Below are 27854 nucleotides of genomic sequence, written 5' to 3'. Positions count from 1 at the left end.
GATTGCTACCCTAGCTTTCTTTTGAAGTCCATTAGTGTGGTAAATGGTTCTCCATGCCCTCACTGTCAGTCTGGAAGTGTCTTAAGGTCTAAAATGAGTCTCTTGCAGACAGCATATCGATGGGTCTTGCTTTTTTATCCAATCTGACACCAGGAGTCTTTTGATTGGAGCATTTAGTCCACTCACATTCAGAGTAATTATTGAAAGATATGAATTTAATGCCATTGTATTGCCTGTAAAGTCCTTGTCTCTGTAGATTGTTTCTTTCTGGTCTGTGTTACTCTTGGGCTTCCTCTTCACTTACAGGATTCCCCTTAATATTTCTTGCAGGGCTGGCTTGGTGGTCACATATTCTTTCAGTTTCTGTCTATCCTGGAAGCTCTTTATCTCTTCTTCCATTCTGAATGACAGCCTTGCTGGATAAAGTATTCTTGGCTGCATTTTCTTCTCATTTAGTACCCTGAATATATATCATGCCAGCCCTTTCTGGCTTTCCAGGTTTCTGTGGATAGGTCTGATGTTAGTCTGATGTTTCTCCCTCTGTAGATAAGGTGCCTCTTGTGTTGGTCTGCTCTCAGGATTCTCTTTTTCTTTAAAATTTGCAAGCTTCACTATTATATGTCAGGGTGTTGATCTATTTTTATTGATTTTGGGAGGGGTCCTCTCTACTTCTTGGACATGAATGCCTGTTTCCTTCCCCAGATTAGGGAAGTTCTCAGCTATGATTTGCTGAAATATACCTTCTGCCCCCCAATAATTCTGACATTAGTACATTTCATTAATTTCTCAAATCCTTTGTTTATGGGCTATTAGTTGTTTTTCTCTCTTTTCCTCGATGTCCTTCCTTTCCATCAGCCTGTCTTCTAGATCACTTTCTCTTCTGCCTCATTCACTCTAGCTGTTAGAGCAACCAATTTAGACTGCATCCCAGTTATAGCATTTTTAAGTTCGGCCTGATTAGATCTCATTTCTGCACTAAGAGATTCTCTACTGTCTTTTATGCTTTTTTCAAGCCCAGCTACTAACTTTATAATTGTTATCCTGAATTTCATCTCTGACATTTTACTTACATCCATAACGATTAGATTTTTGGCAGAGAACATTACCTTTGGTTATTTCTTTTTTTGTGAATTCCTCCTTCTAATCATTTTGCCCAGAGAAGAATGGGTTAGCAAGTGACCAGAATCAAAAATATCAACCACGACCCAAGCAAAATACACACTAGACAAATCCAAAGTGGTCAGAAACCAAAACAGAGAAGAAAACAAAACAAAACAAGAAAAAGGGGGGGAGGGGAGAGGAGATAGAATACAATCTCACAGGGTGGACAAAGCAGGGTGATCCACTTGTTCCTGAGTGAATTTTGATCAGTGTGTTAGGTGACACTAAATCCCAAAATTGCAGGGAAAGCAAAACTTATACAAAAATAAAATTGAATAGAGGGAAAAAAAGGCCAAAAATGAAGCATATATCTATAAAATGTAGATGTAAAAAATGAAAGTTGAAAAGCGACTTAAGGGGCGCCTGGGTGGCTCAGTCATTAAGCGTCTGCCTTCGGCTCAGGGCGTGATCCTGGTGTTCTGGGATCGGGCCCCACATCAGGCTCCTCCACTGGGAGCCTGCTTCTTCCTCTCCCACTCCCCCTGCTTGTGTTCCCTCTCTCGCTGGCTATCTCTCTCTGTGTCAAATGAATAAATAAAATCTTAAAAGAAAAGAAAAGAAAGAAAGAAAAAGAAAAGAGCCTTAAAGGGGCACCTGGGTGGCTCAGTCATTAAGCGTCTGCCTTTGGCTCAGGTCATGATCCCAGGGTCCCAGGATCAAGCCCCCCATCGGTCTCCCTGCTCGGTGGGAAGCCTGCTTCTCCCTCCCCCACTCCACCTGCTTGTGTTCCCTCTCTTGCTGTCTCTCTCTGTGTCAAATAAATAAATAAAAATCTTGAAAGAAAGAAAGAAAGACGACTTAAAAACAAAGAGTTGATAAAATAGGAAACTAGTTGAAATGGGAAAAAGAAAAAAAAGAAATGGAAAATTTTAGACTGAAATATAAATGAATCATGAGAAAAAAACTTTTGAGTTCTGTATACTATTTTCCCCTAGCACTGGAGTTTTACAGTCTTGTGGGATCCGTAAACTAGTTGTGCAACTGTTCTTCCCATTGGTTTTCTTGGGGAGGGGCCTGCTGTGCTCCTTCTCAGGTGTCTTTGCCTGAGTGGAGTTGCACTACCCCTTCCCAGGGGGCTGGGCTCAGTGTCAGCTATCCTCTGTGTGGCTTTTGTTCCATGAAGGCTTTCTGCGCCTCTTTAAAGGATCAGAATTAAAATGGCCATGCCCCAATCTCCAGCCCAAAGCTGAAAGTTCGTGGTCCCCCCTCTTTAGTAAACCCTCAGGGACAAATAGGCTTCACTTTTGTGTGTGTCAAACTCCTCAGACTCTTGCAGTTCATGCCCACAGCAGTCTGAGGGAACCATGTTCTTGCCCTTTGTGTGCCCTGGGGCTGACAGTGGTTGTGGACTCCTGCACATACCTGCTCCACCGCTCCCAGGGGATGGCTGAGTGGCGCCCTGCTGTCCTTTCTGTGGCTGCCGCCCTGAGAGCTATTACCCAGTAGTGGGTGCACCTGTTTGCCCCTCCCATGGGATGGCAGGTGGTCCGCACATTCCAGTCCTTTTCAGGGTGCTCAGGCAGAGAGTGGTCACCCAATTGACCCGGCTCATGGTTTATGGTGACCAAAGCTGAGAGTGCCCTCCTGGGCTCACTGACCATAACCAGTTTCCCCACTCCACTGCTTGTGCCCTCTCCTGGCTCAGGCTCCCCATTTAGTTCTATGACTCCTGGAATCCTGAGGCCATATGGACCCACCTAGGATTCTGCCCTTTTTATCTCCTGAGCCCCTTTCAGGCAGGGATGTCTCTCCCTGGAGCAGATTTGTAAGGGTCCTGATTTTGGCCTTTGGTGCTCTATCGCTCTCTGGTAGCCAGCTTATGGAGACTCCCTCCCTGCTCTGTTTATCTTCCAATATCGCCCCTCAGATTCATGTATCCACACCTCCTACCTTGCAAAAAGCAATCACTTTTCTACTTGTAGAGTTCCAGATATATTTTCTTACATCTCAGGCTGAATTCATGGGTGTTCAGAATGGTTTGATAGTTATCTCGCTAAGTTCAATGTACCAGATGAAATGAGGTCCCTGACAATTCTGCCATCTTGCCTCCCCTAAAAATAAAATCTTTTAAAAATAATAAAATTTGTCTTCAAGAGATAGAGTTTAAAAAATCAATTCCATTCCCGTAGTTCAAAAAAAAAAATCTGATTACCATTTTATCCTTGTTGTTTGTTGCAGTAATGTTTCCTATCTTGTTTCTAATAGTTAAGTTCTGCCACCTGGCTTCTCCTTTCTAGGATCCCATTATTCCCACTGATATCAAGGAACCAAATTCCATTGCAACATACCTTACCATCATCTTCACCCTACAGAAGACAATCAACACAGAGCTCTTCAAGATTATTTATTTTAACCTTTTACTGAAGCATAACTTGCATAAAGTAAAATGCAGAGACCATTAGTGCACAGCTTGAGAGTTTTTCACAATGTGAGCATAGTAGTGAAATATCACTCTTCCTAGCTAGGGTTTCCCATGGGTCTAGACCAACCAGAAGCCAGGGAGCAAAGAAGTCCCTTAACTTAGTTTACACAGATAATCTTTCCAGGATAGATAATTCAATGGAGAAGAGTGGAGTATTGGTTTGAAAGGAATAATAGAGGAAATGTGACAGAGAGGCTATTGGATTTTGCAATGAGAAATTCAGTGTAGACTTCCATGTTTGGAAGGATGAAGGAATGAAAATTGTGAATTGCCCTCCCTCTTAAAACAACAATATGCATTGGATTAAAAATTGTTGGGTTTTTGGGGGGGAGAGGGTTGGGTTTTTTTGTTTTGTTTTTTGTTTTGGGGGGTTTTTTTGGCAAGCATTTCTATCCTTTTGTTTCAGGTGTAGAATTTAGTGATTCATTACTTTCATACAACACCCAGTGCCCTCCTTAATACCTATCACCCATTTGGCCCATCCCCCTTGCCCACCTCCCGTCCAGCAACCCTCAATTTGTTCTATATAGTTGAGTCTGTTTTATGGTTCGCCTCTCTTTTTTTCCCCTTATGTTAATCTGTTTAGTTTCTTAAATTCCACACAAGTAAAATCACATGGTATTTTTTTCTGACTTATTTCACTTAGCATAATACTCTGTAACTCCATCCAAGTTGTTGCAAATGGTAAGATTTCATTCTTTTTGTGGTAGTAATCCATATTACTACATACATATATATGGAATGTATATATGGAATATTACCACATCTTCTTTATCCATCCATCAGCCGATGGACATTTGAGCTCTTTCCATAATTTGGCTATTGTTGATAATGTTGCTATAAACATTGGGGATTAAAAATTGTTTAAACATTTCAAATACCTCATTCATCTAGTAAGAAATTTCAGAATGCAGAGGCCAACAATAAAGTGGAATTCAGAATCCCATGATTTCCCATTTTGTAGCCTGTGTGGGGAACAGAGAAGAGTAGAAAGACCTAGAGCCAAGAGGTAGGGATTTTAATAGCAGACTGCACATAAAGGGGGAAGAAAACAGATCCTAGGATCCATTAGCAAAAGTCTCCTCTTGAACTCTGTAATTGCCAAATCCAAGCCACAAGCTACCAAGGTGAAGAAGTTTAGTGACTTAATAACTAGTGTTTTCTCAAGGATAATCTGTTAGATTGGTAATTCTCTGGTTTACCAGATGAATTTGGGGGAAATTTGTTGTTATGGGAAGTTCATTATTTTCTTATAATTGAAGCTAATGGATCATCTTTTTAATCATAGGCCTTGCTTTTCCTCACTACATCAGAACCCTCATAGATAGAATCTTAGTCATGCTTCCTAGTTACAACTTTGCGATGTGTATCAGCAAATTCTTTGATGACTATGAGGTGAAAAAGCTGTGTGCCAGGCAACTTGCAAGTGTACCTGCAAAGTGCAATAAAACATGTGAGTATCTCGGGCTCTGTAGGTCCTTAAAAACAATCTATTCCTTTCCAAGTTTTCATATTTAACATTATATTGTGGAAGATAAACCTGTCCTACCTCCAGTGGAGATAGGCTTGCTGTTTTGAGTGCTTTTCTGTACCAATGTTTTTCTGTACCAAAATTATTTTCACAGACCATGGGGGAAAAGGGAAGCCTCAAAATAAAATCTAAGATAAATTTCATGAAGTCACCACCAGATTTAGAATGAGTTACTGCTAGTAACTCACATAATATGTGAAAATAGCTTTATATATATTATTTTAAGCCCTCACAACACCCTACAAGTAAGCCATTATTATCTCAGTTTTATAAATGAGGAAATGGAACTTCTTACTAAACTGAACATTAGGTGAGTTCTCTGGGCCACTAAGCTTTAAGTGTCACACAAGTAAAGAAAGGTACATTCACAAGGGATAAAGAAAGGGGTGATAATCAGAAGGGGGAATGAAGCATGAGAGACTATGGACTATGAGAAACAAACTGAGGGCTTCAGAGGGGAGGGGGGTGGGGGAATGGGATAGACTGGTGATGAGTAGTAAGGAGGGCACGTATTGCATGGTGCATTGGGTGTTATACGCAACTAATGAATCATCGAACTTTACATCAGAAACCAGGGATGTACTGTATGGTGACTAACATAATATAATAAAAAAACATTAAAATAAAAAAAAAGAAAGGTACATTTCACAGCCATATCAAAATCAGGAAAAAATAAAGGCATTCTATTAAGTTTTCCATATTTCATATTTCAAATTGTTGGTTTTTTAAATTGTTGATTTTTTAAATTGAGAAATAGCAAGCATATTTACTCTGAGTGTGTGTGTGTGTGATTCATTCTGGAACCAAATAATTTATATGTTGCCACAGAAAGAAAAATGTAATCATATTTGCTGAGATAAATACAGGTTGAAATATAATTATTAATATGGAAATATCAAATGGATTATATTTTCAGGGTGCCTGGGTGGCTCAGTCAGTTAAGCGTCTGCCTTTGGCTCAGGTCATGATCTCAGGGTCCTGGGATCGAGCCCTACATCAGGCTCCCTGCTCAGTGGGGAGTCTCCTTTTCCCCCTCCCCTCTGCTCATGCTCTCTCTCTCGCTATCTCTCTCTTAAATAAAAAATAAAATCTTTAAAAAAAAACAAAACAAATGGATTCTATTTTCTTGCATTCCCTGAATAAGGGATCTATATCACATTTTAGTTAGCATCATATTTTGACCATAAATTCCTCTCTCTGCTTTTTAAAAATAGCTCTGTTCAGTTATTATTTTCATATCACAGTCACCAGTTTTAATTAATTTATTTTTAGGAATCTTATAAATCTGTACCACCATTACCACAAACCAATGTTAGAATATTTCCACCATCTGAAAAAGATCCCTCAGGCCTGTTTACAGTTAATTTTCATTACCACATTCAGCCCAGACATCCTTTGCCTCTATAGGTTTGATATTTCTGGATATTTCATATAAATAGAATCAGTTGCATGTATAAGTACATCAGGTGCATGTATCCCTTTGAATCAGTATTTTTGTATCCTTTGGGTAAATACCTAGTAGTTCAATTACTTTCTATATTAACCAAATTTAAATATAAAGAAACACTTGGGGAAAAAAATCATTCACCACAATCAGGTGGGATTTATTCCTGGGTTGCAAGGGTGGTTCAATATTTGCAAATCAACATCAATACACCATGTTAATAAAAGAAAGGATAAGAACCGTATGATCATTTCACTAGATGCATAAAAAGCATTTGACAAAATACAACATCCATTCTTTTTTTTTTTATAATGATTTTTTATTTTATTATGTTAGTCACCATACAGTGCATCCCCGGTTTCCGATGTAAGGCTCGATGATTCATTATACAACATCCATTCTTGATAAAAACCCTTAACAAAGTAGTTACAGGGAACAAGCCTCAACATAATAAAGTCCATATATGAAAAACCCACAGCTAATATCATCCTCAATGGGGAAAAACTGAGAACTTTTCCTCTATGGTCAGGAAGAAGACAAGAATTCCACTCTTTTTCTTCTTCTAATATTTTATTTAAATTCAAGTTAGTTAACATATAGTGTAATATTGGTTTCAGGAGTAGAATTTAGTGATTCATCACTTACATATATCACCCAGCGCTCAACACAACACGTGCCTTCATTAATGCCCATCACTCATTTAACTCATGCTGCCACCCACCTCCCCTCCAGCAACTCTGTTTGTTCTCTAATTAAGAGTCTCTTTTGGTTTGCCTTCCTCTGTTTTTCTTATTTTATTTTTCTTTCCCTTCACCTATGTTCATCTGTTTTGTTTCTTACATTCCACTTATGAGTGAAATCATGTGGTATTTGTCTTTCTCTGACTGGCTTATTTCATTTAGCATAATACACTCTAGTTTCATTCATGGTGTTCATATGGCAAGATTTTGTTCTTTATGATGGCTGAGTAATATTCCATTCTATATATATAACCACATCTTCTTTATCCATTCATCAGTTGATGGACATTTAAACTCTTTCCATAACTTGGCTATTGTTGATAGTGCTGCTATAAACATTTGGTTGCATGAGCCCCTTTGAATCAGTTTTTTTGTAAAGGATGTCCACTCTTATTCAACATAATACTAGAATTCCTAGGCACAGCAATCAGACAACAAAAAGAAATAATAAGCATCCAAATTGGCAAAGAAGAAGTAAAGTTTTTACTATCTGCAGATGACATGATACTGTATATAGAAAATCCAAAAGACTCCACCAAAAAACTGCTAGAACTGATAAATGAATTCAGAAAAGTTGCAGGATACAAAATCAATGTACAGAAACCAGTTGCATTTCTATAGACCAATAATAAAGCAGCAGAAAGAGAAATTAAGGAACCAATCCCATTTATAATTGCACAAAAAAACCATTAAGATGCCTATGAAGAAACCTAATCAAAAAGATGAAAGACCTGTACTCTGAAAGCTATAAAAAACTGATGAAAGAAATTGAAGATGACACAAAAAAATGGAAAGACATTCCATACTCATGGATTAGAAGGACAAATATTGTTTAAATGTCCATACTACCCAAATAAATCTCCACATTTAATGTAATCCCTATCAAAATACCACCAGCACTTTTCACAAAACCTAGAACAAATAATCCTAAAATTTGTATGGAACCACAAAATATCCCAAATAGCCAAAGCAACCTTTACATTGTCTTCTTAATTTTATTTTGTGCTACTCACTGTTAGTATATGGAAATCCAAATGATTTTTTGTGTATACCTAAAATATTATGACTTGGTCTTATATCCTGTGCACTGAATTAATTCACTTATTAGTTTTAGTAGTTTCTCGTGGATTCCTTAAGATTTTTCCATATGGAGGATTGTGTTCTTTGCGAATACCCTTACTTCTTCCTTCCAAAATCAAGGTTTCTTTTTTTTTAAATATGTTATGTTAGTCACCATACCGTACATCGTTTTTGATGTCGTGTTCAATGAGTCATTATTTGTATAACACCCAGTGCTCATTACAACATGTGCCCTCCTTAGTACCCATCACCAGGCTTCCCCATCCCCCCACCCCCCTCCCGTCTGAAACCTCAGATTGTTTTCTGGAGTCCATAGTCTCTCATAGTTCATCACCCCTCTGATTTCCTCCCCCCTTCTATTTTCCCTTCCTTCCCCTAATGTCCTCTGTGCTATTCCTTATGTTCCACATATGAGTGAAACCATATGATAATTGTCATTCTCTGATTGACTTATTTCACTTAGCATAATACCCTCCAGTTCCATCCATGTTGATGCAAATGGTGGATATTCATCCTTTCTGATGGCTGAGTAATATTCCATTGTGTGTATGTATCACATCTTCTTTATCCTTTCATCTGTTGAAGGGCATCTCAGCTCCTTCCACAATTTAGCTATTGTGGACAATGCTGCTATGAACATTGGGGTGCATATGGCCCTTCTCTTCACTACTTCTGTATCTTTGGGGTAAATACCCAGTAGTGCAATTGCTGGGTGGTAGGGTAGTTCTATTTTTAACGTCCTGAGGAACCTCCATAGTGTTTTCCACAATGGCTGTACCAGCTTGCATTCCCACAACAGTGTAAGAGCATTCCCCTTTCTCCACATCCTTGCCAACATTTGTGGTCTCCTGTTTTGTTAATTTTTGCCATTCTAACTGGCTTATGGTGGTATCTCAGTGTGGTTTTGATTTGAATTTCCCTGATGGCTAGTGATGTTGAACAATTTTTTTGTGCATGTTAGCATTTTATGTCTTCTTTGGAAAAATGTCTGTTCATGTCTTCTGCCCATTTCTTGACTGGGTTATTAGTTTTTTGGATGTTGAGTTTGAGGAGTTCTTTATAGATCTTGGATACCAGCCCTTTATCTGTAATATCATTTGCAAATATGTTCTTGCATTCCATGGGTTGCCTCTTAGTTTTGTTGACTGTTTCCTTTGCTATGGAGAAGCTTTTTATCTTGGTGAAGTCTCAAAAGTTCATTTTTGCTTTTGTTTCCCTTGCCTTTGGAGACATGTCTTGAAACAAGTTGCTGTGGCCAATGTCAAAGAGGTTATTGCCTATGTTCTCCTGTCGGAGGTCTGTTGCAGTTGCTGCGGAAAACAGTTTGGTGGTTCCTCAGAAGGTTAAATATAGAATTACTGACCCAACAATTCCACTCCTGAATATATATCCAAAAGAATTGAAAAGAAGTATTTTAGAAAGACCTTGTACACAAATGCTCATAGCAGCGTTATTCATAATAGTTTTTTCCCATAAAAAGTGGAAGCAATCCAGATGTTCATCCTCTGATAAGTGGATAACAAAATGTGGTATATCCATACAATGGAATATTCAACAATAAAGAGAAATTACAGGCACATGTTACAACATGGATGAGCCTTCAAAACATTAAGCTAAGTGAAAAGCCACTTACTGTATGATTCCATTTATATAAAATGTCCATTTATATAAGATAATTTTATATAAAATTATATAAAATAGGCAAATCCTTGGAGACAGTAGATTAGTGGTTACTGGTGGCTAGGGGAAGGGGGTTAATAAAGACTGGTTCATAGATACTGGGTTTTCTTTTGGGTAATGAAAATGTTATGGATCTAGGTAGTGGTAATTGTTGCACAACGTTGTGAATGTATTAAGTGTCATCAAATTGTACACTTTAAAAAGGAAATTTTTATGTGTATTTTGTTACAATAAAACAAATTGCATTTCTGCATATTGGCACAAAGCAGAAAACAGAATTCTGATAAAAAGTGATTTATCTCACATCTCGGAGATGTCTGCTATTTGCATATCTAGAATTTATCTGTTTGTATTAGCTAATTTTCTCTGTAGTAAGCCCAAAAGCAATATTGTCCATTTACATTTCAACTATTTGTTGTTTTCTTCCTTATGATTATTGCCATTATATTCTTTTCCTACTTAAAACTTTTACCTATTTATAGAATAAAGGTTTTTCTCACTCTAAAGGACTTTAATTATTTGACATGGACTAAAATAATGGTTAGCTATGCCACAAATACCTTTATTTTGTTTGCTTTAATTACTAAGCATTGTGTTCATGGAGGCTCATCTTTTAAAATTCACTGAGTATGTGGTAATATTGTCCTGGTAAAAACTAGAGGAAAAAATCACTGGCAGAAGAACTTTTATAAAAACCATAAATATCCAGAAAGATAAGAGAAATTAATAAAATATTAAGATAATTATTTTCCATATTCTATACTTCCTTAAATCTAATTTAAAATTCATTTGACACTATATTTCTAACTCTGGTGTCATCTTAGACTTTGTAACAGTTTTTAAAGTAAGACTATCTCTCTTTTATCATCCTCAGCTATTGAGAACAATGTCTATAATTTTGGAACACATGGGATTGCAAAATTTTTGATTGCATTGGCTGTCTTGGGCTTATTTTATCTCCTTTTGCTTTTGTGTCTTGAGACTACATCCTGGAGCCTGCAAAACTTTATCTCTCATAAAATTTTATCTAATGTCCACAACCTATTCATAAAAGGCAGGAAGGTGAGTAACTAAGATAAACTTTAGATATGACTCAAAGAAAACTATTAGGCCAAAATGTATGAATCTACATATTCCTACCTCTATTATTTGATAAAGATAATATCACACAATTATGTCAAGATCTAACTGGAACTAATATGAATCATAAGTCTCATTTTAGTTGGATTGACTGTGATAGAAAGCACTGCCTTGTGCACATACTGTCTTTGAGATGTATTTGGTTGTAATTATGGAATTGACTTTTTAAAAACTATGTAGTGATGGGTATTAAGGAGGGCACATATTGGGATTAGCACTGGGTGTTATACACAACTAATGAATCGTTGAACAGTATAACAAAAATTTATGATATGATGGCTAACTGAACATAATGAAAAATAAAAATAAATAAATAAAAATAAAAACAATGTAGTGAAGCACCTGGGTGGCTCAGCTAGTTAAGTGTCTGGCTCAATTTCAGTTCAGGTCATGATCTCATGGTTGTGGGGAGATTGAGCCCCATGTCAGGCTCCATACTCAGCAGGGAGTCTGCTTGAGATTCTCTCTCCTCTCCCTCTGCTCCTTTCCCCACTTGCTCTCTCTCTCTCACTCAAATAAATAAACCTTAAAAAGGAAACAAACAAAAACCATGTAGTAGAATCTTCATGCTTCTACCAGTCAGATTATTAATTACTGCTTTACATAGCTCTCATGATTTCACATAATCTTGGAGTTTTGCTTAGGATTTTAAAAATTATTTTAATGGTCCATCCATTCAGTTACTGAATTCCCTTCCAGTCTATACTTGAACTTCTTGAGGCAGAAAACCACTATATCTGTCTCTTTGTAACTTCATTCATCCCAGTTCTGTCCCTGGGTGCTGTTCTGGGATGGCTCTATATCTTGGCCATAAATTTCTGTGAGACTGCATGTCTTTACTATTTCACAAGGGAGAACGTCTTGAGACCATCTGGCCTCTTCCACTACCTGGAACTTTGATTAGGATAAGAAGTCACAATTATCTATGAGAATTAAAAGATACTGCTTTCCAGAGTGCCTGCACCAGTTTGCATTCCCACCAGCAGTGCAAGAAGGTTCTCCTTTCTCCACATCCTCACCAATACCTTTTGTTTCTTGTGTGGTTGATTTTAGCCATTCTGACAGGTGTGATGACATCTCCTTGTAGTTTTGATTTTTGTTTCCCTGATAATCAGTGGTGTTGAGCATCTTTTCATGTGTCTGTTGTCCATCTAGATGTCCTCTTTGGAAAAAGGTCTATTCATGTTTTCTGTCCATTTTTTTAATTGGATCATTCATTTTTTGGGTGTTGAATTTTCAAAGTTCCTTATATATTTGGGATACTAACCCCTTTTCAGATATATCATTTGTGGGGCACCTGGGTGGCTCAGTCAGTTAAGCATCCAACTCTTGATTTTTCCTCAGGGTCTGAAATTGAGCCCTGTGTCGGGCTCCATGCTAACCATGGAGACTGTGCTTAGATTCTCTCTCTCCATGGGGTACCTTGGTGGCTCAGTTGGTTGAATGTCTGACTCTTGGTTTTGGCTCAGGTCATGATCTCAGGTCATGGAATCAAGCCCTGCATCAGACTCGCACTCAGTGTGGAGTCTGTTTGGGATTCTTTCCCCTTCCCTTTCCCTCCCCTTCTATTCCTCCCCCTGCCCATGCTCTCTCTCTAAAATAAGTAAATAAAACTTAAAAGATTATCTCTCTCTCTGTCCCTCACTTCCTCGCACACNNNCTTTCTCCCTAAAAAAAAAAGAAGAAGAAGAAAGAAAAGAAATGTCATTTTTATTTCACTTCATATCTTCTCCCACTCCATAGGTTGGCTCTTAGTTTTGTTGATTGTTTCCTTCACTGTGCAGAAGCTTTTTATTTTGATGACGTCCTAGGTTACTGCCGATATTCTCCCCTAGGATTTTTATGGTTTCCTGTCTCTCGTTTAGGTCTTTAATCCATTTTGAATTTATTTTTGTGTGTGGTGTAAGAAAGTGGTCCAGTTTCATTCTTCTGCATGTTGCTGTCCGGTTTTCCCAAGAACATTTGCCAAAGAGACTGTCTTTTTCCCATTGGATATTCTTTCCTGCTTTGTCAGAGATTAATTGACCATATAGTTGTGGGTTCATTTCTGGGTTTTGTATCCTGTTCCATTGATCTATGTATCTGTTTTTGTGCTAGTACCATACTGTTTTGATTACTACAGCTTTGTAATAGAACTTGAAGTCTGGGATTATGATGGCTCCAGCTTTGCTTTGCTTTTTCAAGGCTACTTTGGCTATTCAGGGTCTTTTGTGATTCCATACAAATTTTAGCTCTGCAAAAAATGCTGTTAGTATTTAGATAGGGATTACATTGAACGTGTAGATTGCTTTGGGTAATATGGACATTTTAATAATATTTGTTCTTCTAATCCATGATCATGGAATGTCTTTCCATTTCTTTATATCATCTTCAATTTCTTTCATCAGTGTTTTATAGTTTTCAGAGTACAGATCTTTTACTTTGTTGGTTAAGTTTATTCCTAAGTATCTTGGGGTTTTTATGCAATTGTAAATGAGGTCAATTCCTTAATTTCTCTTTCTACTGCTTCATTATTAGTGTATAGAAATACACCAGGGGCGCCTGGGTGGCTCAGTCGTTAAGCGTCTGCCTTCGGCTCAGGGCGTGATCCCAGCGTTCTGGGATCGAGCCCCACATCAGGCTCCTCCAATGGGAGCCTGCTTCTTCCTCTCCCACTCCCCCAGCTTGTGTTCCCTCTCTCTCTGGCTGTCTCTATCTCTGTCAAATAAATAAATAAAATCTTTAAAAAAAAAAAAAGAAATACACCAGATTTCTGTATGTTGGTTTTGTATCCTGCAACTTTTCTGAATTCATGTATTTGTTCCAGTAATTTTTTTTTTTGGTGGAGTCTTTCTACATTGTTTTCTACATTGAGGATCATGTTGTCTGAAAATAAAGAAAGTTTGACTTCTTCCTTGCTGATTTGGATGCCTTTTATGTTGTTGTTGTTGTTGTTTGGCTTCTTCCTTGTTGATTTGGATGACTTTTATGTTGTTGTTGTTGTTGTTGTTGTTGTTGTTTGGCTTCTTCCATACTGATTTGGATGACTTTTATGTTGTTGGTGTTGTTGTTGGTGTTGTTGTTGTTGTTGTTGTCGTCGTCATCTGATTGCCATGGCTAGGACTTCCAGTACTATGTTAAATAACAGTGATGAGAGTGGACATCCCTGTCTTGTTCCTGACCATAGAGGAAAAGCTCTCAGTTTCACTCCATTGAGGATGATATTGGCTGTGGATTTTTCATAGATGGCCTTTACTATGTTGAGGAATGTTCCCTATAATCCTACTTTGTTGAGAGCTTTTATCATGAATGAATGTTGTACTTTGTCAAATGCTTTTTCTGCATCCAGTGAAATGATCATATGGTTCTTAGCTCAGATCCCCCTGCAATGAAGAAGTTGTTGCCTCTAGGTTTTGGAAGTACTATCTTCAGACAACCTTCAATTGTCATTATTTTTATGGATTGCTTGATCTACAAAAAAATTCTTGTCTCACAAGGTGACACTTCTTCCCAGAAGGCCAGCATCCAATCACAGATATAAGAGTAAAATGTTTGGTGTTCTCAATGCCTCTCAAACAACTTCAAGGCTTCCCATGGGGTCAGCTGAAGATATCATTTGGCCTGTGTCACAGCTTGATTTCTCCCTCTGCCTACTCCTGATTCCTTCCTCTCCTTTACCCAGGTTTTGGTCCCAAGGGAACTCTACGTGCAAGTTAGTTCAAGGAGAGTTCTAAGAAAGTATATAATAGGATGGTGTTTTAGGACTAGATCATTCCCCACTCAGCTGTCAATGAGGTCCATTGTTACTGGTAGCAAAGGACACACAGATTTCCTCTGACACAAAGTAGTAGTCTAATTGTTAAAATTTTCACAAGTGCTGAATTGAACAATAGGTCAGGAGAATTCACTGATTGATGGTTATATCAAAGAATCAAGGGAGATAGCACCCATTAGAATGATGGAATTGTGAGACTATTGCTAAGCTCCTTGCTTTATAAAATAAAAGGCCTAGAGTTATTAGTAGGAGACTGAAAGCCAAGTGTGAAAGTGAAACAGCCTCCTTGGTCACATATAATGTAGCTCTTGTTTCCTTCAGTGGAAGGGCAGAGAAAAGTGAGGACTGGGATCAAGTTCCAGTGTTCAGATTTGATGAGCTCCAGGAAGGTCAAACTCTCAACCAAGGCAGATCTGCTATGCCAAGATCACAGCTCTTATTAGAAAAGAATGGGACCCTGATACATAGAATAGGGACATCTGAGTTAATGACCAAAAATCTTAAATTCCCAGATTCCCCGAACACTCTGAGTCTAAAGAAGTGGCACCCCCCCTTCTCAGGTGAAGAAAATATGGAGGTCTCCCCTGCAAAATAGCATGTGCTCATTCACAGCTTTCATAATCTACCAAATACTCCCTCGTTAAGCAGTAGAACACAAAGACAGAAAATCAGTGAAGAACTGTAAGACACTATCTACCAACTAGATCTAGTTGACATTTATAGAATACACCCCATAATAAGAGTAGTGCACATGGAACTGTCACCCAAAATACACCATTCACAATTTTAAAAGAAATAATGCAGTGGTTTTTGATGATCATGAAATTCGACTATAAATGAATAACAGAAATATAATGGGAAAGCCTCTATAAACATTGGGAAATTAAGCAACACACATCTCTGGAACCCATTCACAAAAGAGGAAATTGCAGAGGAAATTAGGAAACATTTTGAACTGAATGAAAATTAAAACAACATTTCAAAATTTGTGGGATGTGACTGAAGCAGTGTTTTAATGGAAATTTAAAGTAGTAAATGCTTATATTATTAATGAAAAAAGGTCCCAACTTATTTTATTTTTCCTTTCCTTTCCCTATGTTCATCTGTTTTGTTTCTTAAATTCCACATGCAAGTGAAATCATATGGTATTTGCCTTCCTGATTGACTTATTTCACTTAGCATAATACCTTCTGGTTCTTTCCACATCGTTGCAAATGGCAAGACTTCATCTTTTTAATGGCTGACTAATATTCCATTGTATATATATATACCACATCTTTATCCATTCATCTGCCGATGGACATCTGGGCTCCTTCCGTATTTTGACTATTGTGGACATTGCTGCTATAAACATTGGGGTGCAGGTGCCCCTTCAAATCACTCTTTGTATCCTTTGGATAAATACCTAGCAGTGCAATTGCTGGGTCATAGGGTAGCTCTATTTTTAAATTTTTGAGGAAGCTCCATACTGTCTTCCAGACTGGCTACAACAGTTTGCATTCCTCCCAACAGTGTAAGAGGGTTTCCCCTTTCTCTGCATCCTCGCCAACATCTATTGTTTCCAAGTTGTTAATTTTAGCCATTCTGAGATGGAGTCAAACCATAAGAAATGCTGAACTCTAGGAAATAAACTGAGGATTGTTCGAGGGGAAGTGGTTGGGGGGAAGGGATAATTGGGTGATGGGCATTAAGGAGGGCACTTGATGTAATGAGCACTGGGTGTTATTTTTTTTCTCTTCTTTATGATTTTCTTTTTTTTTAAATGATTTTTTATTATGTTAGTCACCATACAGTACATCCCCGGTTTCCGATATAAAGTTTGATGATTCATTAGTTGCGTATAACACCCATGAGCACTGGGTGTTATATGCAACTGATGAATCACTAAATTCTACCTCTGAAACTAAAAAAAAAAAAAAAGAAGAAGAAGAAGTCCCAGGTTTGTAATTGAAACTTCCACCTTAATAAATTAGGAAAAGAAGCAAGATACACTCAGAGCAGGCAAAAGTAGATAAAATAAAAGAAATAAAACTGAGGGGGCTCCTGGGTAGCACAGTCATTAGGCGTCTGCCTTCGGCTCAGGGCGTGATCCCGGCGTTCCGGGATCGAGTCCCACATCGGATTCCTCTGCTGGGAGCCTGCTTCTTCCTTTCCCACTCCCCCTGCTTGTGTTCCCTCTCGCTGGCTGTCTATCTCTGTCAAATAAATAAAAAATCTTTAAAAAAAAAAAAAAGAAAGAAAGAAAACAAAACAGAAAAGCAATTGAGAAAAATTAATTCAACCAAAAACTAATATTAAAAAAATGATTATAATTGATAACCTATAGCCAGAGTAACCATGAAATAGAAACATATTGCCAATATGAGGGCAAATGAAGGGATATTACTATGGATACCACAGAAATTAAAATCCAGTCTATCTCATAAATTTGTCACCTTAGATGAAATAGAACAATTCCTAGAAAGACACACACTATCAAAACTCACTCAACAATAAAGAAACTAGTTTTATTTCAATTAAAGACATTATATGCATAGTGTAAAACCTCCAAAAAATAAAATACTAAGCCTGTATAAAAATACACTTATGAATTCTACCAAAAAATTAAAGAAATAGCATCAATTCTGCATTATTTCTTCCAAAAAGTAGGAGTGAGAACATTTTCCAATTCATTTTGTGAAACCATCATTATCCTAATACCAAAATGGAGAAATTGTAAGAAACCAATATCTCTCAAGAACACAGACACACAAATTCTCAAAAAAATATTCATAATAAAACCCAAGAATATATGGGAGGAATAATACACCATGAACAAGTGAGGTTTATTCCATGAATGTAAAGCTGATTTAATATTTGAAAATTAATATTACCCACAAGGTTAATAGTCTTAAGAAGAAAAACCACATATTCATACCAATTATTGCACAAAAAGCATTTGACAACATTCAACATCCATTTGTGATTTTTCAAAAAACTGCTAACCAAGGAAAGAAAGGAAACATTTCAACCTGATAAGTGGCATCCACTTACATTGTCTACAGCAAACATAATGATGAAAGAGTGAATGTTTTCCCCCTAAGATCGAAAGCAGGGCAAGGATGTTCACTATTACTGCTCCTATACATCCAGTTTTAGACTGGAAAAGAAAAAAACAAAGCAGCTCTCTTCTCACTCTTCTAACTAGCATGTTTACTGAGCTAAATATATTCTCCTGCTCCATTTCTCCTTAATGAAGTATGAATAAATGAACACTTGATGCAAAAATAGACAATTCAAAAAAACAAAGTTGTGCTCAAACACTACAAATTACTATTCACAAAGCATGTCCTGTTGGTTCATTGCTACATATCTCTCACTGAGCTCCCACTGCTGATGGCAGCCTTCTTCCTTCCCCACCCTACTGTCACTCTTTCAATAAATCCTTATTTATTCTTCAAACACTAACTTCACTTATAGAGCATATTTCCTTCAAAAAAAGAAAGAATCATTCTTTTTTCTTAACTTGGATCTCATGGTGTCTTCAACATATTTTATTTGTAACAAATCACGCTGGACAACAATTAATAGTACCAGTGGGCTTTTGTTTTCCATGAAATGCCCATGTTATTGGCAAGAACATACTGCTTACTCACAGCTGTAGAAAAACTCGCTCTTGACTATAATTTCCAAATCTAAGCAAGTCAAGAATAAACTTGTGCATGAGAGTTCAGGAAATTGCTAGGAAGGCTCTTGGAAATTATGCAAACATTTTCTGACATCTTTGATATTACTTCCTAGAGTCAGCATTCAGAAGGTCACTCAGTTTAAACCAGATATCTAGAGTGTATTCTTATCTGTGATTCTTGTCTTAAAAATATAGTCTACAGTGTCCTGTCAAGCAATCAAGGACTATGAGGATGACGATGTAAAAAATGAAGAAAACATAGCCCTGACACTGCCTCCCAAGCTAAGGAATACTCCAGTGGTTCTGAAAGAACTTACAAAGGTAACGTCATTCAATAATCAACATTGCCCTGAACTGTAGCCCACCATCCCTGGCAAGAATTTATTGGTAGTATTACTAATCTATTGGAGTTCCATGGGATCTGTATGTATCTGGTAAAATAGAAGATTGAGAGTGGAAGAGTGAAACTGTCACAGGTACCAGTCTACAGGGGTTTGAGGTTATGGTTGTAGTGGACCCATAATCATTGCTCCAGTACACTGTGGGGTTGTTTTTTTTTTTTTCTTATTTTTTCAGGTTTACTATAAGTGTCCAGTTGTAAAGGCCATAAGAAATATCTCTCTTGTAGTCCAGAAATCTGAGTGCTTTGGATTACTTGGATTAAATGGAGCTGGGAAAACCACTACATTCAAAATATTGACTGGAGAGGAGACCACAACGTCTGGAGCTGTGTTGATTGATGGCTTTAACATTACCAAAAAAATCAGAAAGGTATTTCTGTTACCAATCACTGAGTTGGTATCCTAAGGGAGGAGGCAACTGGGCAAGTGAGTGGGGGACATGAAAGGGAAGCTGAAAGCATATATATATACATATTCTTTTCTCAAAAGTGACAGAATCCGGGGACAGCAATAGACATGATAACATATTGAGTTTGGGAAAAGGCAAATATTCTTTCTGTTTGAAACAAAGTAGGAGTATCTTTAATGGGCCAAACTAGAAACAGGAAGAGCAGTTATTTCACTTAAACTGCTATGACAGAGTTAAGATTTTGGTATGAAACAATTACTAGAAAAAGTAGTTGTGAGAGATATTAAGAAAGTCAAATTGACAGGGTTTGGACTCTGTTTGGATGTGGGTTATAAGGAAAACAAATGATCTTAAAATATGGCCCAGGTTTCTATCATGAGCCAGTGAATAGGTGAAAGTTCCACTTACCAATATAGTAACACAGGAATTGAGTGTGTTTGAAAGAGGATACGTTGAGTGTAATATACCTGTGACACATCCAAATGAGAGAACAGCCCACAGGCAGTTGGAATCTGTGTATTGATATAGAGATATAAGTTTGGGTTTCATCGAAATACAAGTGAAATTTGCACTGGATAGATAAGTTAATCTATAGGGAGTATGTATAATAATGAGAAGAGAGATAGGGGTTGAATCCTGAGGACTACCATCATTTCTAAAATGTATAGAGAAAGAATAACTGAAGAAAATATTGGGCAGGATTTGTGAGATAGGAGGAAAATCTGGATAAAGTTTTATTGCACAATATACGTGAAAAGAAAATGTCAAGAAGGAAATGAAACGGGCGCCTGGATGGCTCAGTCATTAAGCGTCTGCCTTCGGCTCAGGTCATGATCCCAGCGTTCTGGGATCGAGCCACGCATCATCGGGCTCCCTGCTCTGCGGGAAGCCTGCTTCTCCCTCTCCCACTCCCCCGCTTTTGTTCCCTCTCTCGCTGCCTCTATTTCTGTCAAATAAATAAATAAAATCTTAAAAAAAAAAAAAAGAACTGAAACAGAAATGGCAGGCAAGATAGACCTGAATAGTATACATTGGACATCACTGAAACCTGAAGCAGTGGGTTGACACACAGGTAAGGATAGGGAAATAATGAATGTAGATAAAACATAGAAGAAAGGCAGCTGTCAGACAAAAGAGGAAAAAGAGTTACACCCAGACTTTTAGGAAATAACAAAGAATCATAATTTCTAGTAACTAGCAACTAGAGCATGTTTATATAAATGGGGGGGCAAAGCAGTAAGAAGTTTAAAATATATAGCAACAGCTCTGAGGAACATAAGAAGTAGGAAGATCGGTAGGAGAAGGAAGAGAAGAATGAAGGGGGGGCAAACAGAAGGGGGAATGAACCATGAGAGACCATGGACTCTGGGAAACAAACTGAGGGCTTTAGAGGGGAGGGTGGTGGGAGAGTGGGATAGGCCGGTGATGGGTATTAAGGAGGGCACGTATTGCATGGTGCACTGGGTGTTATACGCAAATAATGAATCATGGAACATTACATCAAAAACTAAGGATATACTGTATGGTGACTAACATAACATAATAAAAAATTATTATAAAAATATTTTTTAAATTAAAATTTAATTAACATACAATGTATTGGTTTCAGAGGTACAAGTCTATGATCATCAGTCTTATATTATACCCAGCGTTCATTACATCACATGCCCTCCTTAATGTCCATCACCCAGTTACTCCATCCCTCCATCCTCCTCTCCTCCAGCAACCCTCAGTGTGTTTCCTATGATTAAGAGTCTCTTATGGCTTGTCTCCCTCTCTGGTTTTGTCTTGTTTTATTTTTTTCCTCTCTTCCCCTATGGTCCTCTGTTTTGTTTCTTAAATTCCACGTATCAGTGAGATCATATGGTAATTGTCTTTCTCTGATTGACTTATTTAGCTTAGCATAATACCCTCTAGTTCCATCCATATCATTGCAAATGGCAAGATTTCATTTTTTTGGATGGCTGCGTAATATTCCATTGTATATATTTATATATACCACATCTTCTTTATCCATTCATTTGCTAGGAGAGTAGCTTTCCTACCCTCCAGTTCCATCCATGTTGATGCAAATGGTGGATATTCATCCTTTCTGATGGCTGAGTAATATTCCATTGTGTATATGTATCACATCTTCTTTATCCTTTCATCTGTTGAAGGGCATCTCAGCTCCTTCCACAATTTAGCTATTGTGGACAATGCTGCTATGAACATTGGGGTGCATATGGCCCTTCTCTTCACTACTTCTGTGTCTTTGAGGTAAATACCCAGTAGTGCAATTGCTGGATCACAGGATAGCTCAATTTTTAACTTTATAAGGGACCTCCACACTGATTTCCAAAGTGGCTGTACCAACTTGAATTCCCACCAACAGTCTAAGAGGGATCCCCTTTCTCCACATCCTCTCCAACATTTGTTGTTTCTTGCCTTGTCTATTTTTGCCATTCTAACTGGCGTAAGGTGGTATCTCAAGGTGGTTTTGATTTGAATTTCCCTGATGGCTAATGATTTTGAACATTTTTTTCATGTGTCTGTTAGCCATTTGTATGTCTTCATTGGAAAAGTGTCTGTTCATATCTTCTGCCCATTTTTTTGATTTAATTATTTGTTCCCATGTATTGAGTTTGAGAAGTTCTTTGTAGATCTTGGATACTAGTCTTTTATCTGTAGTGTCATTTGCAAATATCTTCTCCCATTCCATGGGCTGCCTCTTTGTTTTTTACTGTTTCCTTGGCTGTGAAGAAGCTTTTTATCTTGATGAAGTCCCACAAGTTCATTTTATCTTTTGTTTCTCTTGCCTTTGGAGAGGTGTCATGAAAAAGGTTGCTTTGGCCGATGTCGTAGAGGTTGCTGCCTATGTTGTCCTCCAGGATTTTGATGGATTCCTGTCTCACATCGAGGTCTTTCATCCATTTGGAGTTTATCTTTGTGTATGGTGTGATAGAGTGGTCAAATTTCATTCTTTTGCATGTAGCTGTCCAATTTTCCCAGCACCATTTATTGAAGAGACTGTCTTTTTTCCACTGGATGTTTTTTCCTGCTTTGTCAAAGATTAGTTGCCCAAAGAGCCGAGGGTCCATTTCTGGGTTCTCTATTCTGTTCCGTTTTTCTGTGTGTCTGTTTAGTAAATTTTAAAAATATTTTTAAAAATAAAAAAATAAATCAGCCTTGCATCCCAGCAAAAAAATCTCATTTGCTCAAAATATATAATCTTTTTGATGTGATGTTGAATTTGATTTGCTGGCGTTTTATTGAGGATTTGCATCTATGTTTATCAGAGATATTGGCCTATAGTTCCTTATTTTTTTTTCTTTTAGTGTTTTTTTGTGGCTTTGGTCTCAGGGTGAGGCTGGCCTCATTAAAATGGGTTTCAAAGTGTTCCTTCCTCTTGAATTTTTTAGAGAAATTTAGGAATCATTAGTACTAACTCTTTGAATGTTTGTTAGAATTCAGCCATGAAGCCATCAAGTCCTGGGCTTTTCTTCATTGGGAAGATTTTGATTACTATTTTAATCCCCTTATTTATTAGGTCTGTTTGGGCTTTCTATTTCTTCTTAATTCAGTCTTGGCAAGTGTATTTTCCTAGGAATCTATCCTTTTTTCTAGGTTATCCAATTTGTACACATATATTTGGTCCTGATAGTCCCTTATGATCATTGTTGTATCCGAAGTACCCTTTCTAATATCTCTGCTTTCATTTCTGATTTTATTTATGTGTCTTTTCTCTTTTTTCTTAGTCTTACTGATTTTGTTTATTGTTTCAAAACTAACTTTTAGTTTCATTGATTTTTTCTATTGTTTTTCATTTCTCCAGATCTTTATTATTTTTTACTTCTGCTAACTTTAGGTTTCATTTCTTTTTCTAATTCCTTCAGGTATAAAGTTAGGGTGTTTATTTGTGATCTCTTTTCTTTTTAAATATAGGTGTTCATTACTTTAATGTTTTTCTTAGTAATGCTTTGCTGTATCCTATAAGTTTTGGTGAGTTGTTTTTAATTTTCCTTAGTCTCAAGATATATTTTAAATTCCCTTTTCATTTTATCTTTCACCCAGTGATCATTCATGAGTGTGTTGTTTAGTTACCACATGTTTGTGAATTTTCCTGTTTTGTTGTTGTTACAGATTTCTAGTTTAATTCCATATGGTCAGAAAAGATACATGGTATGATTTCAATCTTCTCAAATTTATTAAGACTTTTTTTGTGACCTAATATGTGGATCTATCCTGGAGAATATTCTTGTGGGGCGCCTGGGTGGCACAGCGGTTAAGTGTCTGCCTTCAGCTCGGCATGATCCCAGCGTTCTGGGATCGAGCCCCACATCAGGCTCCTCCTCTGGGAGCCTGCTTCTTCCTCTCCCACTGCCCCTGCTTGTGTTCCCTCTTTCGCTGGCTGTCTCTATCTCTGTCGAATAAATAAATAAAATCTTTAAAAAAAAAAAAAGAATATTCTATGTGCACATAACAAGAATGTATGTTCTTCTGCTGTTGAGTGGAAAGTTCTGTATGTGTCTGTTAGGTCCATTTGGTCTATAATGTTGTTCAAGTCTACTGTTTCTTTGTTGATTTTCTGTCTATAAGTTCTATCCGGTATTAAAGGTGGGGTATTGAAATCTCTTACTATTATTCTATTGCTGTCAATTCTTCCTTTGGACCTGTTAAAATTTGTTTTAATACCTAGGTATTCTGATGTTGGGTGCATGTATATTTACAATTGTTATATATTCCTGTTGATTTGACCCTTTTTCCATTATGTAATGACCTTCCATGTCTCTAGAGATAGTTTTTGCTTTATTTTTTTAAAGATTTTTTTCATGAGGGGTGCCTGGGTGGCTCAGTCGTTAAGCGTCTGCCTTCGGCTCAGGGCGTGATCCTGGAGTTCTGGAATCGAGCCCCACATCAGGCTCCTCCACTGGGAGCCTGCTTCTTCCTCTCCCAGTCCCCCTGCCTGTGCTCCCTCTCTCGCTGGCTGTCTCTCTCTAATAAATAAATTTTAAAAATCTTTAAAAAAAAGATTTTTTTTCATGAAACTATTCTTTTTTTTACTGTTACGTTAGTCACCATACAGTACTTCATTAGTTTTTGATGTAGTTTTTTTTATTATGTTCAGTTAGCCAACATATAGTACATCATTAGTTTTTGATGTAGTGTTCAGTGATTCATTAGTTGCATATAACACCCAATGCTTTAGCTTTAGAGTTTACTTTGTCTGATTAGTATTATCATTCCTGCTATATTTTGGTTACCATTTGCATGGAATATCTTTTTTCATCTCTTCACATCCAGCCTATGTATGTCTTTGAATCTAATATGAGTTTATTGTGGATAACAACAGTTGGATTCTGGTTGTTTATGCATTCAACTACTCTGTCTTTTTACTGGGGACTTGGTCCATTTACATTTAAAATGATTATTGTTAGATGATTTACTATTGCCACTTTGTAAACTTATCTGTCGGTTTTGTAGTTATTTTGTCCCTCTTTTCTTCTCTTGCTGTTTTCCAAAGTGTTTTGTTGTTGTTGTTGTTGTTGTTGTTGTTGTTGTTGTTATGCATTGATAGGCTCTGACTCCTTTCTCTTAATGTGTGTAACTTCTATTGCTATTTTCTCTGTGACAACTTGCACAGAACTCTTAAATTTCAGGGTGCCTGGGTGGTTCAGTCAGTTCAGCATCTAATTCTTGGCTTCAGCTCAGGTCATGATCTCATGGATTGTGAGATGGAGTCCTATGTGGGGCTCCCCAGTCAACGGGGAGTATGCTTGGAGATTCTCTCCCTCTGCCCTTCCCCCCATGTTCTCTCTCTCTCTTTCTCTCTCTCTCTCTCTCTCTCACACACACACACACACACACACGCACACACATAAATAAATAAATCTTTTTAAAAAAAGAACTGTTAACTTTCTTTTTCTTATTTAAATTCAGTTTAATTAACATATAGTGTACTATTAGTTTGAGACATAAAATTTAGTGTTCATCAGTTGCATATAACACCCAGCGCTCATTCCATGAAGTGTCCTGCTTAATGCCCATCACCCAGTTACCCCATCCCTCCACCCACCTCCCATCCAGCAACCCTCAGTTAATGTTTCCTATAGTTAAGAGTCTCTTATGGTTTGTCTCCCACTCTGTTTTTATCTTATTTTATCTTTCCTTCCCTTCCCCTATGTTCATCCATTTTGTCTCTTAAATTCCACATAAGAGTGAAATCATATTTGTCTTTCTCTGACTGACTTATTTCACTTAGCATAATACACTCTAGTTCCATCCACGTCATTGCAAATGGCAAGATTTCATTCTTTTTGATGGCTGAGTAATATTCCATTGTATGTCTGTGTGTGTGTGTGTATACACACATCATATCTTCTTTACCCATTCATCTGTCAATGAACATCTGGGCTCTTTCATAGATAAGCTATTGTGGACATTGCTGCTATAAAAATTGGGCTGCAGGTGCCCCTTCAAATCACTATGTTTGTATCCTTTGGATAAATAGTGCAATTGCTGGGTTGTAGGGTAGCTCTTTTTTAAACTTTTTTGAGGAACCTCCATACTGTTTTCCAGACTGGCTGCACCAGCTTCCATTCCCACCAACCATGTAAGAGGGTTCCCCTTTTTCCATATCCTTGCCAACATCTGTTGTTGCCTGAGTTGTTAATTTTAGCCATTGTGACTGGTGTGAGGTGGTATCTCATTGTGGCTTTGATTTGTATTTTCCTATTGTGGAGTGAAGTATAGCATTTTTTCATCTGTCTGTTAGCCATTTGTATGTTTTCTTTGGAAAAATGTCTATTCATGTCTTCTCATTTCTTGACTGGATTTTGGGTTTTTTTGGGTGTTGAGTTTGATAAGTTCTTTATAGATTTTGGATACTAGCCCTTTATCTGATAAGACATTTGCAAATATCTTCTCCTGTTCCATAGGTTGCCTTTTAGTTTTGTTGACTATTTCTTTTGCTGTGCAAAAGCTTTATAACCTGATAAAGTCCCAAAATTTCATTTTTGCTTTTGTTTCCCTTGCATTTGAAGACGTGTCTAGCAAGAATTTGCTGTGACTGAAGTCAAAGAGGTTGCTGCCTGTGTTCTTCCTCTAGGATTTTGATGGATTCCTGTCTCATACTGAGGTCTTTCATCCATTTTGAGTTTATTTTAGTGTATGGTATAAGAAAGTGGTCCAGTTTCATTCTTCTACATGTGGCTGTCCTATTTGCCCAGCACCATTTATTGAAGAGGCTATCTTTTTTCCATTGGATATTTTTTCCTGCTTTGTCAAAAATTAGTTAACCAGAGAGTTGAGGGTCCATTTTTGGGTTCTCTATTCTGTTCCATTGATCTATGTGTCTGTTTTTGTGCCAGTACCATACTATCTTGATGAGTACAGTTTTGTAATACAGCTTGAAGTCCAGAATTATAATGCCTCCAGCTTTGATTTTCTTTTTCAACATTCCTTTGGCTATTCAGGGTCTTTTCTGCTTCCATATGAATTTTAGGGTTGTTTGTTCCAGCTCTGTGAAAAATCTTGATTGTATTTTGATAGGAACTCCCTAACTCTAGAAGCTAATGGTCTTCAGCATTTGCATTGAAAGTATAGATTGCTTTGGGGCGCCTGGGTGGCACAGCGGTTGAGCATCTGCCTTCGGCTCAGGGCGTGATCCCGGCAATCTGGGATCGAGCCCCACATCGGGCTCCTCTGCTGGGAGCCTGCTTCTTCCTCTCCCACTCCCCCTGCTTGTGTTCCCTCTCTCGCTGGCTGTCTCTCTCTGTCAAATAAAATAAAATCTTTAAAAAAAAAAAAAAGAAAGTATAGATTGCTTTGGGTAGCATAGACATTTTAACAATATTTGTTCTTCCAATCCATGAGCATGGAATGTTTTTCCTTTTCTTTGTGTCTTCCTCCACTTCTTTCATAAGTGTTCTATAGTTTTCAGAGTGCAGATCCTTTACTTCTTTGGTTAGGTTATTCCTAGGTATCTTATGGGTTTTGGTACAATTGTAAATGGGATCAATTCCTTAATTTCTCTTTCTTCAGTTACATTGTTAATGTATAGAAATGAAACAGATTTCTGGGCATTTATTTTACATCCTGCCATGTTGCTGAATTCCTGTATGAGATCTAGCAATTTTTGAGTGGAATGTTTTGGGTTTTCCACATGGAGTATCATGCTATCTTCGAAGAGTGAGAGTTTGCCTTCTTCTTTGCCAGTTTGGGTGCCTTTTATTTCTTTTTGTTGTCTGGTTGCTAAGGCTAGGACTCCTGGTACTATGTTGAACAGCAGTGGTGAGAGTGGACATCCCTGTCGTGTTCCTGACCTTAGGGGAAAAGTTCTCAGTGACAGAAGCAAACTTCAGCACAGCTTGCTGGCCAGTATTCCTAGAGGGTAAGACACTGACATTGACCAAGTTTTCAGTGACAGCAATGGCATCAGCTATCA

The 27854-nt window shown here is 37.6% G+C and overlaps 1 protein-coding gene across 1 annotated transcript in view; it reads left to right on the top strand.

Moving 5' to 3' along the window:
* The window catches only part of LOC103668882 (ATP-binding cassette sub-family A member 3-like), a 160587-nt gene that overhangs the window by 112432 nt on the left and 20301 nt on the right, over window positions 1-27854 (top strand). Inside the window, exons 20-23 of the mRNA XM_008697189.2 lie at window positions 4872-5036; window positions 10933-11120; window positions 18815-18940; window positions 19196-19390. Coding sequence (XP_008695411.2) covers window positions 4872-5036; window positions 10933-11120; window positions 18815-18940; window positions 19196-19390 — 674 coding nt within the window. The remainder of the gene's footprint in view (window positions 1-4871; window positions 5037-10932; window positions 11121-18814; window positions 18941-19195; window positions 19391-27854) is intronic.

This window comes from Ursus maritimus, unplaced genomic scaffold, assembly GCF_017311325.1.
Source record: "Ursus maritimus isolate PB19 unplaced genomic scaffold, ASM1731132v1 scaffold_2, whole genome shotgun sequence".
Classification (NCBI taxonomy): Eukaryota; Metazoa; Chordata; class Mammalia; order Carnivora; family Ursidae; genus Ursus; species Ursus maritimus.
This window is presented reverse-complemented; position numbering and strand designations above follow the sequence as displayed.